The sequence below is a fragment of the Condylura cristata genome, unplaced genomic scaffold (assembly GCF_000260355.1).
Source record: "Condylura cristata isolate star-nosed mole 26May11 unplaced genomic scaffold, ConCri1.0 scaffold00016, whole genome shotgun sequence".
Classification (NCBI taxonomy): domain Eukaryota; kingdom Metazoa; phylum Chordata; class Mammalia; order Eulipotyphla; family Talpidae; genus Condylura; species Condylura cristata.
Window position 1 is genome coordinate 34,289,264 of NW_004567117.1, and position 18,382 is coordinate 34,307,645.

Consider the following 18,382-nt stretch of genomic DNA (forward strand, 5'->3'; position numbering starts at 1 on the left):
TGGGGAGCAGAACAGGCAGATCGACGAAGTACACTGCTGAGGGGAGCAGTGGGCGGGTCAGGAGATGTCTGCCATGCCATGTGGTCTCCTCTGGAGCAGGCGGGAATCAAACTCATGTGGAAGTGGCTTTAGCTTCTCAGTGTTGTGCTTTAACCCACTGCGCCACCAGGGAGGGCCTAAACATTCTTGTTTTTAACAATTAATTTACTTAACAGATTATGTTAAACTGATTTCAGAAAAAATGTTTACCCTGTATATTTTAACACATGAAGTCAATCAACATGTTCATATTCTTTCTATTTTTCTCCAGAGTCAAGTTCCCACTATGTGATCTCCCTAAAAGCTTTTAACAATGCAGGAGAAGGAGTCCCTCTTTATGAGAGTGCCACTACTAGATCTGTGACAGGTAAGCTGAAATACTCCTCTGTGACAAGGTAATCAGTGCTTGGGTTATGGTGACAAAAACTAGAGCAAAACACAGAGAAAAATAAAACACAGATAACACACCTGTTCATCTACTGAGGTGTGTCTGCATTTGATCAAGTGATTGATTTTTGATTTTCAAAACCCAAAGTAAGAGTAATTCAATCTTAATTGGCAGATGAGCTTAGAGAAAATGGACCTCTCATCTCTCTCTTTTAGTTGCATCATTGCTTAATGTTCTCTCTACACCCATCATTCCCTGATCATCCTTATCAGCCAGTCAGTGTAGGCAGGACAAAGGCTTTCTGCACACAGGCTGCTGAGTACCCACATGGACACTTGCTTCCCTGGAGAGGCTCCTTCAGGCTAATATGACACTTAAAGCATATCACTCCAAGGTCTCCTTGAGTCTTTGGCTATTGATATGAAGGTCAGTGACTTATCTAAAGTGGTATGCAAAATTTGGAGTATGTGCCCATAAACTCATTGATCTGTAGAGAAAGCATATCATTTTCATTCTATTCTCAAAGGAACTCGTGACTTCCAAACAGGATCTATAAGAAGTACGGCTTAGAGAATATTTTCTATAAAAGGTGTAATCTCCAAATAATGAGAGAAGAACAAATAGAAGTCCAGGGCAGAGCGATGAGACTACAGGGTAGCTGCCTGTTTGGGACTTTGACTTCCCTTCCTCTGGGTGGCCCAGCACCAAGATGCTTTGAGAGCTGCGGCCACTTAGCTGCCCCTCTGTTTCCCGTCCTTTCCATCTTCAGTCATCTCTTTCCTGACAGCGATAAAAGACACAGAGCAGCTTATTAGATCCCACAAATATGTCATAGCCAGTCTTTTAAAACTCTTACATTTTTAACAAAGCTAAAGCTCACCAAGAATAGTCGCTTAGAAGGCCAAGCCAAAAGTCCATTTTTAGAAGAAAACAGTAGTAGAGATGGTAGAGTTGAAATAAACTGAAAGTAAGTTGTTTAGGAAAAAAAAAAACAAAAAAAACTAAGCCTGCCTCAGCCTCCGCCCCTGGGTGCTGATAGCCAGTCTTCAATTCTCAGAATAGGCTGGGTGGTGTCTCAAACACAAGCCGTGCACAAGACCGTGTCTTTCCTGAAGTAACTCTAATCCTAATGACTTTAGGAAATGAGATTATATCAAAAATTAGAATAGTATGAGCAATTTTCATGTTGAAGAATAACCTGTAAGAGGTGGGGGAAGGATGAGTGATAGTGTCCTTTTCCAAGCAAAAGTGTCAAAAGTGTACACTTCCCCTAGCTATGGCAGACTTTTTTTTTTTTTATAGTGTTTGCACACGTTACAACAAGCATATGGGAAACAAAGGACAGATAAATTAAATTGAAGGAGAAACTCTATCAATAAATGTGTCAAAGTGTCACAAGGTAGACATTTTCTGTCTTGGAGTGCCTGTGAAGTACCCCCGTGAGTGATCTTGTGAGAGGCCAGTGTAAAGCAAATACAAAGTCAGGCAACCAGTGACCACTGCGCTAACTTCAGGTTACGGTGCCTCCTATGTGCACATGTGTATACGTGTTGCTGTGCCTGGAGCCTCATCTCAACCTGAAAGTATCAGTATGGCGCTGCTGGAGTGTTCGCCAGGTCAAGTGGGCAGCATAGTAGTTTTAGTTTTGTTGTAAAGTCTTTATTTTCTTATTGCTGCAAGAACACAACATTTTGTTCAGGGGACGGGATGAAGGCAGGGAGATACTGAGGTGTGTGGTTTCAGTTTGTACTTCTCAAATGTGTTGCCAATGTCTAATTGAAGTACCATCCAGATGTGAAATTGTGTTATACTTTTAAAAGCTCATTGAACTGAAAATTCATGGGTTCTTACCAAAGCATCTAATAGGAATTGAATAGGCTTCACTTTTTAGCAAAGTCTGAGGCTATACTTTGTATGTATATATGCATGTATTTACTTTACTCTTTTGAATATTATCACTGAATCAATAACATAAGGTACCCAGGAGAATGAAGAAAAGGGAAAATACACTGAAAATTAGTTGTTCAACAGCAAAAGAATGTTTTAAATTCAGCTATCCAAACTCTTTCTGGAGAAAGCTGATTAGCAATAGATGTAGAACATTTGCATGGAGGACATTGCTGTCCACTAGGAAATTCTGCTTTTTTGGAAATGCTCTGCATCCATGCTCTCCAGCGGGGTCAGCACTGAGCCTGTGTGGCCGTTAAGCACTTGATATTGGTCAGTGCCACAGAACCAGCATTTTTCATTTTTTTTCATTAATTTTAAATTGTCTCCATAACTGGTAGCTCCTATATTAGCACAGCACTGAAGGAGGTAGCAAAGCAGCAAATGGAGTGTTAAGCCATGCCTGGAAAAAAAATGTTCCCTAAAGCAGGCAAAAAAACCTTGACAAAGGTAGACATAAGTCTATAGATAAATACCAAAAGACAGCGTGACTTGGACTTGAAGGACGTATTCTGGACTGAGACTTCAAGAAGCTCTACAAGTCATGAAAAACATTCTGAAATCCAGAAGTTGTCGAATGGGTTAACATTTCTTAAATAACTGCTTTTCAAAACTTTACACCTGTGAGAAGCTGCAAAGGTAGAACAGGTCTACCAAAAAGAACTAGCTTAAGCAAAGAAAAAGAAACTCGTGAAGTCCAAACAATAGTCTAATTTTGAGCTGTGCTCCCGATGTAGAACCTTCTTAAAAACCCGGTTGAGAATCGAAACGAGCGAAGTGTAGCCACCTGAGGAGTGATTGGGAGCTTCCTGGAAGCTGCAGCCTCTCCAGCTTGCTCTTCATCATTTCATAAATCCATTTGGGTATAAAGGGGTCCTTGATAATGTCACATCAAAGGAAATAGGGGTAGTCTGGGCTCTGTTATGAAACTTTAAACACACGTTTTTCTTCCTCTTTCCCTCTACCCCTTTCTTTATGTTCTGTTTTTTGCTTTTTGGGTTTTGTATTTTGCTCCAAAGACCACAGCCCAGTAAACTAATAAATGATTCATTGGAAAACAGAGTGATGAGTAGGGTCCAGGCATTGGAAATGCAGTGGACAAAGTGAAGCAATCATCAAAACCAGCAAGCCTCTGCTGCTCTTGGAGTCAGATTATTCAAAATCATAAATGTATGTACACGGCTGCAGACACCCCACACCTAGCAGGTTTACTTCCCCAGCTGTCATCACAGGCCCAACCCGAGAGCTCATCTCATTGTTCGATTAGTGAGAGTAACTAACGCATGATTTAAAGGTGATTTTTAAAATACAAATCGTAAGTATAAATATATACATGACTCAAAATGAGACTCTGATTGTAGCCTCAAAATAAGTTCCTCTGAGATACCAGCAGAAAATGAAAACAAGTTTTTCCTAGAGATTTTGTAAAAATTCATGTCAGTGTGCAGATTCTGATTGTGCAATACAACCAACTCTGTAGGTAGGTCATTCTGTCTCCCCATCCAGGAACACAAACACTTTCCACCAGACTTGAAAGTTTAGAACAAAGAATGCATGATTTCAGAATACCTTAAGGTACTAAAAATCTAACCACTCTGTGATAATGTGGGTAAGATGGATATTTCTGCCGTTTTTCTAACAAACCCGCTATACCAAATATTAACCGAAACCACATTTTCACATGTATCGTTGAAGTGTGAGGTCTTGGTCAGCTGGCTTTGTGCAGAATCAGCCTAGACAGACCTCAGGTCCTTTGGTCTTTACTGCTTGTTTGTTTTGCCTACAAGGGATCTATGCAAATACAAACTAATACTGAAAGCATTAGAGAAGGCAAATCAGGTTAGAGAAGGAGAAAAGCAAACACAAAACCAAAAAATATTACTTCAGCATTTATTTTCTTTGCAGGAGTAAATAAGCCAGACACCCCTTTAATCTTGCTATCTATGCATTTACAAGAGGGATTGATTCCTGGCTTCTTTAAGAAGCAATGTGCAACATTCTAGGAGGAAATGGTCTTTGCAAAGGCATGTTCAAGTGACAGTCAACCTGCTGAAACCACTCTAAAGCAATGAGTGAATCATAAAAAATAGTGATTTCTATAATGTAGCAGCACTGTTTCTAATGAGCTTTCCGATTGAATTAATTGTATTTTTTTCTGTTCTTCTCATGTTCCCTTCCATCATTACTGCCATGCATTTAACTCATTGTGATGTGTTGCCTCTGGTGTTTATTTTTTTAACTCTTTTGTTTATGTATTTATTTGTTTGTTTCATTTGGTGGGTTTTTCAACCCAGACCCCACTGACCCAGTTGATTATTATCCTTTGCTTGATGATTTCCCCACCTCGGTCCCAGACGTCTCCACCCCCATGCTCCCACCAGTAGGTGTACAGGCTGTGGCTCTTACCCATGACGCCGTGAGGGTCAGCTGGGCAGACAACTCTGTCCCTAAGAACCAAAAATCGTCGGAAGTGCGACTGTACACTGTTCGGTGGAAGACCAGCTTCTCTGCGAGTGCGAAGTACAAGGTGAAGCTCTCGTTGATAGTGTGACGTTTAACATGAACTGTCATTTGTTTAACACATTGTCTTAAACCCTTCTTTGGCCATTGTGAGTCATTTTGCTGCAGTGACACTAAATGAGAAAACAAAGTATCATTAATAAACTCAGGCTCTAAAATTAGCATGGGAGTAATTGTTTCTTAGGAAACAATTCTGAGGAAAGGTAGGAAAGCACCCAGAGCTGCAAATGTTACTTGAATTCCACCAGATGCTATGCTAGTGTAAGTAATAGGATTCTGTACAAGGGCATGCCATTTCCCTTTGAAAGTAGCAGGTTCCACATGAATTTTCTGCAAGGATTTTATTATTCTTTTCATTTAGAATCTACAATGATATCCAAGACAACCCTATTAATGTTAGAGACCTATCATGTAGAGAATATGGCTGAGAAGACATAGCTTGAGTATAATTTTAATAACCTCTGTAAAAAGCATTCTAAGCCATTAGCACCGACATGGTTATCTAGGCTGGGAACTCTGATATGGTTGAGAGAGACGATAAGGCTCACATCCCTTTAACTAACATCAGTTAGACTAGCTCTTCGATTCTAGTCCTATGGACTCATGACTGAGCCATCCCACAGCTCCCCTAAGAAATCTTCAAGGGGACTTAACTTGAGGAATTCTTTATCACTTTAAAATCTTAAAGGCCTGTCTTAGTAACTCTAGCAAATAGACAATTTGTTATTCTACACCTGCTGCAACCTTAGTACATACAAACAGGGCAAGCAAGAGATTCAAAAGTGATTTATCAAGCACCTACTACCTCCTTGAACTGCGTTAGATCAAAGAGGCAATTAAATATGATTTAATTGTTGTTCCTTAAGATATTACAAGTAAGTGTAGGATGATTTATATGCTCAACTCCATTAGGGTACTTCACATAAATCCCAAGTTATTTGAATGAGATAATACAAAGCTTCAGAGGATGATGACTTAGGACAAAGAAGGCAACTTTCTACTCTCTCACTCCAGCCTTTCCCACTTCCCCTTACACTCCTTCTTTATCCCGTACTGAGGTAGCTCTCAGGGAGAATCGGATCTCCGGCACTTTATCTGAGGTTCTTTCCACCAAACTACCATCTCTCTTAATCCAGCCTCAAGCCAGCAGAGATTTGGGGGATGAAAATGCCCTTTGAGAATTTCTGACTCTGAAGACTCCAGTAATAAAGCAAAATCCCATCAATAATTTTGGTGTCAGCCTCTCCTCCTCCAGCCATACTGCATCTGCTTCCGTCCCTTTCAACTTTTAAGTGGCATCAAATTCACATTTCATCGTAAATCAGTTTTTAGTTGAAACCATTTAAAACACAGTTTTCTTTTGTATTGCTGCCCTGCCAGTTCAGATATTTGGGAAAAGTCTCCAGGCAAATCCAAACAATATCACTGATAGAAGATATGTTGTAAGCACCCTATCCATCTCCTTACAGTATGAGATTTAAGACTCAGCAGAACCATAAATAAAAATACTATAAGACAAATAATGAAGCATTTCAGCATTAAAAAGAACACAAGTTCTCTTTCTATACAGATATACCAATTTTAAGTTTACTTTTAAAAGACCGCTTTAAATTTTTTATGCTCATAATTGTTGTACTTCGTAGATACATTCATTTCATAGAATGGCCCTGGGTCCTTTGCCAGTATGTGAAATGTTCTGAAGGACAATGATTATTCTCTGCAGAATGGTTTGAGTTCCAAATTTCTTGAGGCAAATCATCTCAGTTGAATAGTTAATCCAGCAGACAGAATTATTGGCTCTCACAAAGCGAGACCCAACTCAAAAACTCTACTCTAAAAGGTATGAGCAGATTTTTCATGGACTGAAGATTGAGAATAGAAAAAGTACTTTGGACAGTTTTTCTCTCCATCACTTTCCCTTATCAAGGCTTTCATTACTAACATTCCACACGCACATACACGCATACACTCAGATGCATGCACACTGATGTTGTACCCGAAAAGAGAACAGGATTGGGTAAATGGGTGAACAAGGGTGAACAATGAATATATTTGGGTCACTGGAAGTAATAATTTCAATTTTTCAACTTATGGTAATAGGATGTTTTAATGATGCACTTTAAACCTTTGAAACCACTGGTCTCTCTGTGCCTTCACTCATGTCCCAATACACTTTGTAAGGTCGACAGGGCACACACAATTCCGAGAAAGGCAGTAAATGCATGGGGCTCACAGGCACCTGTGCCTGTCCTGCCGTGTCATTTAACTTGCTTAGCCTCATTTTATCCCACCTGGATGATTGCAGTGCTCAAGCCTGATGTAAAAGGAATGAGGAAGAGTGTCCATAGAGTAGTGCATATGCAGTTATCCTCATGAAGGCCAACGGAGAGTTCTGCACTAGAGCTGGAGTTCACAGGACCCGATGCCATTACCCAAGACACTTCCCACAGGACTATCTTCTACTTCTTTAGGCCTAAATCAAGCCAACATCTAGACGTTTATATTTTAATTGACTCTGTATTGACTTCCTTGATCAAATCAGGAATTTTCTATAATTTTATTCTATGAAAGTGATTAAACACCTGACGTTATACATGATTTCCATTCAAAATGCATTCAACTATTCTCTGGTCCTTACCAGCGAAAGCATGGGATCAGAGAAGTTGCAAAGGCATGCGAGACTCAGTCTTACTCCTTAAGGTGCCAAACCCACCTGGAGTATAATACAAGCTTCCAATTATTTGTCGTACTAGACTATGCAAGAATTGTCACACCTACCTTTTATTTAATGCTCACTTTGAAGTAGATAATATAGTTTAATTGGTGTATTTCACCCTGTGAGGTCAATAGTATTGTCAGGTCAGTTCTAGAGATGAGAAACTAAGGCTCAGAAAGGTGGTATCTGGGTATTTTATGCTTACAAATATAACTGGCTATGATTTTCCCATAGTATTTTTAGACATAATGATCTAAAATGAGCCATAACCTTCATGAAGCTATGAGAAAACTCAGCAAATCATGAGATTTATGGAATTCAAGTGTTTCTTTCTAAGACAGAGGCTTGGGTAGAGACTCTAGTGACCACCCAACGGCCAGTGAGCTCATATTCAGAGACTAGTTTAATCAAGGTGTGGGCTTGGTCTCCTCAATAAACTATTTCTTACTATCTTACTTATTTCCATTTCTAAAGCTTAGAGGTATCTGTGATTGTAAAAGAAGGTAAGATTGGAAGTTATGTCAGTGTATCAAAAACAGCTGCCCATTTTTTGTTTTCTTTGCTGGAGTTCCATCTTTCTGCTATACAAAGGGCACATACTTATCTAGGGCACATACTTTTACATCTATTTTTAAGAAGAGTTTGTGATGGAAGTTTATGAGGGCTTCATTTTAATAGGACAGATAAGCACATCATTCAAATGTTATTAGTACAGTTAAGTATTTATTTGGTTTTGTAATGAAATGTAGAATTTTCATAGCTATAACCTATGAGAGATTCATACTAGATAAAAAAAGATGTACCACAGTAGAGTAATAATGATAGATATAACATAGGTAGGGGGACAAGATATTTCCTTGGTTTTCTAGCCATAAATATGTAGCAAATGTAATAAATATAAAAGTAAATGTTTAACTTCAAAAAAGACCAAAATCTAAATAGCAAAGCAAATTGATATTTTTAAGAGGCATACATATTCTTAAATTTTCTAGATTATATGGAACATATACATTAATCTGGGAGATCAATCTGTCACTACTCAATTCCTATATTTATGTTTTAGTAAGCAATAAAGAGAGATAATTTAATTTCTACAAAAATTCCTTAATCTATGTAAAGGATAAAGAATAGATTCAGAAGACACTTAGTATTAACTTTAATGTGTTTACTGTTTACACCGTTTGTTCCTTCCTGATCAGCTGTTCCACTGACCATATTAAATGCAAATTAATGTAAAATGTTTACAAAGAAAGAAAGCCACACAGCATAATCTTGCTTTGTTCCATGTTATTTATAATAGCTCATCTGGGAATCTTTAAAATTTGTGCATTAAAGGTTTTTGCCAAACACGATAAACAGTAGCATTCTAAAAATTAAGTTTGTCACTAATGGAAAATAATATAAATTATCCTTGTAAAAAATACAGCATGAAACATCTTTGGAGAAGATATTGATTACTATAGATAGAATTAAGTTAGAGTCTGTGCAACTAACTTTCAAAGTGGAATTGACAGAAGGAAGTAGAATTTTTCTTTTCACTGTGATTATTGCCTCACTTGGGAAAATTTACTGTCTGGCCATCCTGTTGAACAACGTAACTTGTGAATTTTATCGATTATGTTTTGGATATACATTCAGCCAGTGTAAACTGGTTGACATTAAAAAAGTAGAGAGAGTTCTGTGTCCTAGCTCTCCGCTGGTTGGAAATGGAGTCCTTTTGTACTAGCTTATTTGATAGAAATGTATGTATTTTTGACATGGCTTGATTTACCAAGTTGACAGAGTTGATTCTTTTTCTCTTTATTTCCCTCTCTTATAGTCAGAAGATACAACATCTCTGAGTTATACTGCAACTGGCCTCAAACCAAACACAATGTATGAGTTCTCAGTCATGGTAACAAAAAACAGAAGATCCAGCACATGGAGCATGACAGCTCACGCCACCACGTATGAAGCAGGTATGTGATAAGAGCTGGCCTCAGGTGACTTTTGATAATGATGTTTCCCAGGCTCTGGATATTGGAACTTAGGTTAACTATCATGTCTGAATCATATATTACCCTACATAAAATACTTCTATGACAATTTCTTGCAATTTTTTATCTAATATGATTCTGCCCCACTCTAGAAAATAAAAATATGAGTCTCCAGGGGATTAAGTAGCCTGGTTTTAATCTGGGGATTAATTTAGGGAATTTGAATACCAGTCTTATTTTCCATACATTTCGGTAAAAGCAGACATTTATGCGTTGTACTCAATCCCTAATGTGTGTGTTTGATCAACAATCATAGTAGGTGTTTACTTTTGGAGAAAGAAATTAGCTGTAGTCCTATGCATGTTTGCCCTAATAACTTCAGCTAGATATGAGAAAAAGCTTTAGTCTGGTCAAGTTTACCTTCGGAAATAGGACAAAAGAATGGGAACCCTTGGTGCAATGTGAATTAATTCAAATGCTATTCACTGTAACATCTCAGGTGACATTTATGGTTCAATATCTGAATAACACAAGGTATCATATGACTTTTCATTGATTTCATGGTAGTCTATCATATTTAGGGGTACACTATATCATACATTTCCAAACATTTAAAAATTATACCAATTTATACCCTTCTTTGGGTAAATTGAATTTCTCTTTCCATTTGAATTTTCCATAGCATTAAATTTCTAATATTTATTTCAGACTACTATATTAGCTCAGAGATTTCACTGTGAATATTTTTACGTTTTTCTAGTTTGTCCGATTGAATTTTAACATTCTTTTATTCTATTTTGAATGTTTACACATATTGACTCACCCTGTTTTTCTGGATGACAGTGTTCACAGCTTTGTAGGAAGAGTAAAGCAAGCTGAGGGTTATGTATGATGGGTAAAATGAATGCCTTGCTCTTCCTTCTTACTTGCAAAGAGAGACAAGGAACCAACTATAAATCACTGAGGCTTTTGGTCCTCCCTGAGTTAAAGAGGAGTAGTAATTTTCTCTTTCCATAAACAAATTCATCTGTTTTCTTCTTTGGTAAGCATAAAATCTGACTTACTAAATGCACTGTTGATCATCAACTGCATATCCTTGTAGAAACACCAATAGTAAGACCAGTTGCTGACAAAAAAAAACTTTTAGAAATGTGTTTAGTAGGAAGGATGATTGTCAAAACAGATAATGATCTGGACTAAAGGTGTAAATAGCATGTGGATGAGATCCCTGGGTGATGATGAGAAGCAAGAAGTAATTCACAAGTGTCTGCAGATTTTAAAACCGTGAGAAAGAAATGAAGCGAATGCAATAACTCTAGGTTTTGCTTCTAAGTCTGCAGTAACAGAAAATTATACAAGGCTGCATTGTTACTCTTACAAGGCTGCATTGTTACTCTTTTGTCCTGAAGTTGCTCATGATAAAGATAAGGGCCAAGTGGTAAATTCTGGAAATCTAGCTAAGCCAACTAGAGAATCTGGAAGGACCTCTGGAGGACCTAGATCTTGGAAAGGAACAGGAACAACACATTCTCAGGCATTACAAGCGAGGAAATACCAGGTTGTCCCCTCCGTGTGGTGCCCACCCCAAGCTGATGCCTGTACAGCCCTTCCTCACATTGAGGCCCAGCTATCCAGCAGAGGGAATCGCAAAGCTAGACAGAGAGTGGGAGGAAGCCTACGAAATTCCCAGATGCTATTGTTGCCAAGCTCACATAACAGAAAGGAGAGCTTGTACCCCAAAGAAAAAACCCAAGTGCTTCTCTAAAAAGAAAAAAGGGAGGAAAAGTGGCATTTGGGGCATTTCCGGTGTACAATTGCTCAGTGGGATTCCCATGGCTGGAAGTCTCTTAATCTTGAATGTTACCTTCTATATATGCATCTAACAAAGAAATATAACTCTGGGGGTGGGGAGAAATTAACAAGGCCAGCCAAGAGCAGTTCCTGTCTTGTATACCAGACAGAGGCTGAGTATGAGTTATTATGTTGCCTTTTACTTGTCAAGTCCTGAGATAGAAACTTGGTATAAAAAGTTAAGGGAATACAGTCTATATTGTTGAGAGGATTATAATGCAGAAGAAAAACTTTATTTTGTAAATATCCCTTAAGTAACAACATAAAAAATACAATCATGGAATTTTGAACAAATTGAAATCGGAGGATGGAGATCAAAATATAAAATCTGTTTAGAGAAAGGGGAGATTTCACAAAAGAAATGATATTTGAACTGTAGCCTAGGTGGGTCATGGATTATCACTCCAGAGCCTTCCACATGAAAAGGCACTATTTCCAAAACTACACAAGCATTGCAAAAGAAAGGCGTGCTAGATGGAAATATTTGGTGTTTCGTCTATTTGAAATTCTAACCAGGAAGATAAATTGGAAATAGTGCCCACAATGTTCAGATTCTGCACTATAGAGCTAACAGAAAGAGTCACAGAGAATTGTAAGAGTAAAGACTTCAGAGTTAGGGCCAGGTTGTACCTATAGTGTATTACGTAAGAATTTCTATGCTGAAATCAGCAGATTCCTCCAGAAGCTCACCATAGAATTTAGTCATGTTCTAAAATCACCTATGTCAAAGGGCAATAAAAAGGAGACTATGAAATAACAGATTGTAAGTTATCTATATAGAAACTGAAGAATTCCAACCTGTTAGAAAGCAGATTGAAAGAACTCTGAGTGGTGTTACCACAACTCTAAAGTATATTTAAAATTTTGTTGAACACAACAGGTGAGAACAGTGACTGAGAAAGGCAAAGTTTCAGGCCATTGTATTTCATATGAATACCCTTGCAGTTTCCTTACATCTATATTTTCAAAGATACCTTCGCTTTCTTTTTGAGAGGACATCTAGTGTTACTGTCAAGGTGCAAAGGAAATCGTCCCATACAAATCATCCCATTACCCTCTGGAGTCTTCGAGGCTCACAAGTTATCAAATAAGCATCAAAGAAATTGATGAGAAAAAAATCAAGAAATTTAATAGTAACATGTAAACCTCCTGTGAACATGGGAGAGGCCCAGTATGACTGAGTACCTCTTACATGGACTGAAAGGCCAGTTTAAATAGCTTGGCTTAAGACTATGGGGTTGAGGGCTCAAAAGGGTAAGTCCCCTTAGAGAGCTTACCAAGGGGTACAGCAGACAAAAGTAGGCATGTCCAAATCCTGCTGTCTCCACTGAAAAGGTAAGGAGATTATGTTTTCCCAGGACTGAGAGGGAAGTCTTACAGAATATTTTATGTATAAATGTCTTTTTCAAAATCAACCTCTTCCCTGCCTTCAGAGTCTGTCCTTCTCATGAATTCAATCTCTTGCTAAAGACATATTCTAGAGTGGCAGACTTTTCTCCCCTATTATCCAAGCCAAATGGTTTAACCTGAGTTTCATTCATTCTTTTATTTTTTTATTTTAAGGAAATAGGAAACATTTCCATTTATAAGTCTTTCATTATTAACAGAATTCTGTCTTAGGGAGACACATGGTGATAAGTCTCACTAAATATTTATATGTAGGGAAGAAAAAATAATGTTCCCTGCACCTTCATATGCCCTTGACTCAGAAGTCCCCTGTCATAAAAGATGAATTAACAGAAGAAAAATGAACAAAACTTTGAAAACATTTATCTTCCATATAGATGGGAGGTAACCAGAAAAAAACTAACTTCCAAAAATGGTCCAAGTCACCATTTAGAAACCATTTTCAGCTAAAGACAAAGGATACAGGAGGGGAATCAGGTATGGGAAATTCTTAGCAAAGCATAGCAAATGAGGGGATGGTTGTTATGGAAAGTTAAGTCACTGACTTCTCCACTTGTCCAGAGTTTGTGAGATTTGATCACTGTTTCCTAGTACATAGACACTCTTACATATGCCGTTTCCTCTTACAAATGTAACTTTCTTACAAAAGGGCAGTCTTCCTAATTTTTAGAGCTTTTCTTTGGTCCATTTTACAAAACAGTCAACTAAAAATAATCCTTTTGTCCTCTGTATTCTCTGATTACTTTGGACAAGTCATCAAAATAGCATCATGGATGGAGAATTTGTTTGGCTGTAAATTCTAAAGAATGGTGTGGACCAGGGATATTCATCTGTGTTTTAAGAAATAGAGTCACCAGGGACACATTCACAAATAAATCTATATATGTGTAACAGGGTGGTTCCCAGGCAAAGGAGAAGTTCCAGGTTCCCTGTCCCACCCAAAGGAGCTGAGCAGGGAGGAGAAGAATAGACAATAAATTCTTCAAAAATGGGGAGCAGTGATTGCTTTGTCTGTTAGGAAAAGGTCAAACAGCAGAGACAAGGAATGTGTTTTCTTAGCCTTTCTTCACTGCTTCTAAAATAATCTGCATTTGTCGGTGATAGAATGACAGGGCCTACATGCCTTCAGATCCCCATTCATGTGATACTCAAAGAGAATTCTTCTGGGCATAATGAGAAAAGCCTGTTTGATCTTTTGGGAGAGACTGATCCCACAGGGGTGTTTTTGGATGTGATATATTTTGCTCCTCTTCATACCTGATCTTCCATTGTCAGTGAAGCACCCACTTGAGAATACCACTTTTACTTTTCTCCTCCATCTACACATGTCCTGTTTTCTATATTCACAGCTTTGCAAGTCACTTAACTTTGTTGGGAAAAAAAAAAACACATTCATTTCTATATTGATTTATTTAATGCAAATACTTGCAAAAATTATAAATGATAAAATAAGCATGACCTGCTGCATGATCGATTCTGAGCATCAACATCCTGATTCCAAGTCCCATAAATGTCTGCTTCCTTTCACATCCACTGACAAGGCCTTGTCTCTGTTTGTCTCCCAGCCCCGACCTCTGCTCCCAAGGACCTGACAGTCATTACTCGAGAAGGAAAGCCCCGAGCTGTCATTGTCAGCTGGCAGCCCCCCCTGGAAGCCAATGGGAAAATTACGGGTAAGCACCTCCGCACTCCTACGGGCCTGCTCTTTGCCCTGTGAGTGGTAATCTCCAGACAGCCATGCTGTGGGCCTGTTAGTTTTCTGTCCCAGCATCTCTGTTGACTTCCTGACCCTCTCTGATTATCTCTTCCTGCCCCTACCACACACATCTTTCCATTGCTTCCAGAAAGCTGTGCATTTCAATTAGTAAAGACCTTTTCTTTTTCTTTCTATGGAACATTAGGACAACCTTCTCATGGAATGTCTCTGAGCACTAATATCTAACAAGAAGCTGGTTGTATGGCAGTTAGAAAATACAAAGGCATCTAACGCTCGTGTTTTGGTGTGTTTCCCCCCCACCCTTTGGATGTGTGTGTGTGTGTGTGTGTGTGTGTGTATGTGACATACATGAGGAAGGTCTGTCTGGGAGGAGTGGGGTGGGGGGCATTCTCCACTTTTAGCTTCTTACTTAAATCATAAGGTTCTGAAAACACTTAATATTGACTGACAGAAATTGAACTTAATGAATATTTCCAGTGACAGATTTTATTTTGCCAAATATTGCTGATAACATCAATGCCTAATTAAAGCATCCATTAGAAGCCTGTAATGTTAATTTAGTATGAAAAATATAATGGAGTTCTATCAGGGATTTTGCATTTAAATGATCACTTTAGGCTTTTAATAGATGTCTCCATAGCATATAATTATTATGAAAAATATTGTATAACGTAAAATGTGCACATTATAGTCTAATTAACTTAAGCCAGTGGGTTAGGCACATAGGAGAGTCACTCCTTTTCCTTCTATTTTTGCATACAAGAGGTGGATAGCACTATTATAAATTAACAAAGTAATTCAGTCATTCTGTGATATAGAGATAAGAATGGAAATTACAGTTCATATGGCACACTCTACATGAGTTACTTTCTGAATTTTATGAAATGAAAAGATAATGTGAAAATTCTAAATGTGATTTAAGTTTAAGTTGAAAACTTGTTTTCTCTGAGAAAATTGTTCTTAGTTCTATAGCAAATGGATTTTCATTTGAGCTGACAAATACAGAAAAAGAAGAGGTACATAAAATCTCCCCCAAATCTTATATGCTCAGTTGTCACTGTGCCAGAATTTTTAAAACTGAGGCTGGCTCATTCTAATTTCCTTTTTATCCCCCTTCAGAGTTATGATTGATTGTCATTGGTTTTATTTCAGTACTTTTGTAGATTTCAATTTGTTTACATGATGACTATTTTATTGTGTTATAAGCAACTGTTTATAGGCATATGGTAAATCAACAGATAATAAGTTTAAGAGGAAAAATAGAGAAAAGAAGCTATCTGAATAAAATCAAGTTCTGATAGGAAAAAAAAAACATTTTTGGTAAAGGATAAGTAATATCCTACCCAATTCTCCACTTGCATTTAAACAAATCTCATCAAGTTGTCAGTATAAACAGTGGAATGTGTTTTCAACCCTGAAAGGAAGCCTAATCTTGCTTTTTATGGGAACGAATAGAAGTCTGTCCCCTAATAGGAAATGCAAATTAATTTGGGCAATAAAATTCAGTGTGCACAACCACATGCATGTGTAAGAAACTTCTTCACATATTTTATTTAGCATAGTATGTTCAATACCTCTCACCATTAAAAAGAAAAAAAATTGCTACTGAGTCCATTTTAAAACTGTATTGGCTGTTTTCAGTGATTTGTGTAGCATCCCAGCTCGTGTACACAAAGAAGTTCTGAGAAACTGTGCAGAATGACATTTGTAATAGACAGAAGGGAGCAGGGCAAGGAGGAGATATTTGTAAACTGTGAGTGTTGTGCAAGGTCACAGTGCTTTGGGGGACACAGGGGTCTCTTGAGCAGATGATCTCAAGCACTGCCCAGGTAATTCCACATGGGCTAGTGGAAGGTGTCCATCCCCGGGAGGAGCTGAAACTGTAATTAAGTATTAAGTTTGCTCTGTGGACAGTCACTCAGTATTAGTGACTCCATCTGGGGCTGTCGTCTCCTTCTTTTCTCGTTACTAAAAATCCATTGTCTCACACTGGTAAGGTATAGGAAGGAATAGTATACCTTTAAAAATCCTAGCTCACCTATTAAAGTAAGCTGTCATTGTCAAGTGGAGATATTTTGACTTAGTGCTAGGGAGCAGCCACCAGCAGCACTGAACAACTTCTGTTCCATGCATCTTTTGATTATTCCATTCATATTACTTCCTGATGTTAAGATGATAAAGTATTTGAAATACTAGGTCATTAGGCAGACGATCCAGCTTTGCTGCTCTGAATTTCTCATGAACTTTTAAGAGGGGAATATCTACATCTTTCCACTGTCACTGGCTCAGATGTCTGCATGGAGGGAGATGAGCCCACCCTACCTGTGTATTCCTTTGTTCTCTGAAGTCATTGCATGTATACAGCAATAGACCAAAGTGGTTATGAGTTAGACTTCTGAGGGAGATGCTTCAACAAGCATATAATTCCTAAGATAGGGATCGTAATAGAACCTCTTCTTTAGCTGTGTTATAACAGCTAAGCAAAGACACTGATGCCCAAGCAGAACTGAAATAAATTAGCTCTTGTCATTTCAATCTGAAACGTATTCTATGGTCATTTTCAACCAGTGTTCTTTGCATAGACTGCAGACCATCAGTTTGTAAATCTAGATACTTCAAAAAGATTAAATAAAAAAGATGCAAGAAGAGATCTAGTTCACTCCAGTGCCAACATTTCTTGACACTGACATAAACTGGTAACTTCAGAGTGAAATGGAAAGAAAATAGATCAAAATTAATTGAGAACTTATATGCTTGGCATCCTGCTAAGCACTTCAGTGTTACAAGTCAATCATGATCTCTGTCTTTTTCATTTTGAAAGAGATGAGGGACTTCTGGGGTATAATAACTTGCTAAAGGTCAAACAACCAAGAAGTAGCAAAGCCAGGATTTAAAACTCAGGCTCATCCCTTAACTATAGACCATGTTTTTCTCCAACAAATTAGCATTCCACTTGGTCAAAATCAGTGGTTCTCAGCTGATTTATAATTTCATTTATCTAAGGATGGATTGAGCATAGTAGTTGTTTAAATCTTCCGAAGTGAATTTAATGTAGAGCTAGAATTGTGAAGAATTGATTTGTTTAAATGCAGCATCCAACATTATTTAAGATCAGGAACCAACATAGAGACAGGAATTAAATTTTTAATTTGTTTCCTTATCAATACTGGCTGATGTTTAATGTTCTACTCTTTTTTCTTTTGTCACTTGATACTTTCATTCAGTTCCTCTTTTTTGAGTTTTCTTTTTTGACTTTTGTAAAGTCACCTACCCACTTTTCTTTCTGCTTGTAGGCTAGGGCTTCTCAGTCTTAATAACATGCACTTCTTCCCTATTCCTTAAGAGTTTTTTTCTCAGAAATCAAATTTCTTTATTCGCATTAGTACTTCCTCTGATAAAGTACCTAGGGTATAGCCAGACTTCAGTCAGCATGCACATATGCCTGTGAAATCCGTATCGACACACAGCCTACGTCAAATAGTACATTTCCACTGGCCTGGCATAATGACACTTTATCCATTCCCCAACTCCTGTGTCTCCCTTTTACTTTTTTCATTTGTGTTTTGTTGCCCACCACAGTTAGTCAAGTATTGCACTGTTACTGTTACTTCTGTAAAAGACACCAAGGTCTTTAGGATTATGAACCTAACTGGGCATTCATTCTGGAATGAGGCATCTAAATATACTGTCTCCCATCTTTTCAGAGGCTTCCACAGTTAACCTTAGTTGCAAAAGTTAGCAGTGTAGCCATCTATACTTCCTTTCCACCCCTTTCCATGTAGTCATGAGAGAAATTCAAAACCCTCATGGTGAAAGGCCAA

At 38.0% G+C, this 18,382-nt stretch overlaps 1 protein-coding gene across 1 annotated transcript in view; it reads left to right on the forward strand.

Annotated features, from left to right (window-relative positions):
- Positions 1-18,382, forward strand: part of DCC (DCC netrin 1 receptor) — a 977,719-nt gene that overhangs the window by 860,055 nt on the left and 99,282 nt on the right. Inside the window, exons 16-19 of the mRNA XM_004683911.1 lie at positions 311-406; positions 4,669-4,901; positions 9,430-9,568; positions 14,410-14,517. Coding sequence (XP_004683968.1) covers positions 311-406; positions 4,669-4,901; positions 9,430-9,568; positions 14,410-14,517 — 576 coding nt within the window. The remainder of the gene's footprint in view (positions 1-310; positions 407-4,668; positions 4,902-9,429; positions 9,569-14,409; positions 14,518-18,382) is intronic.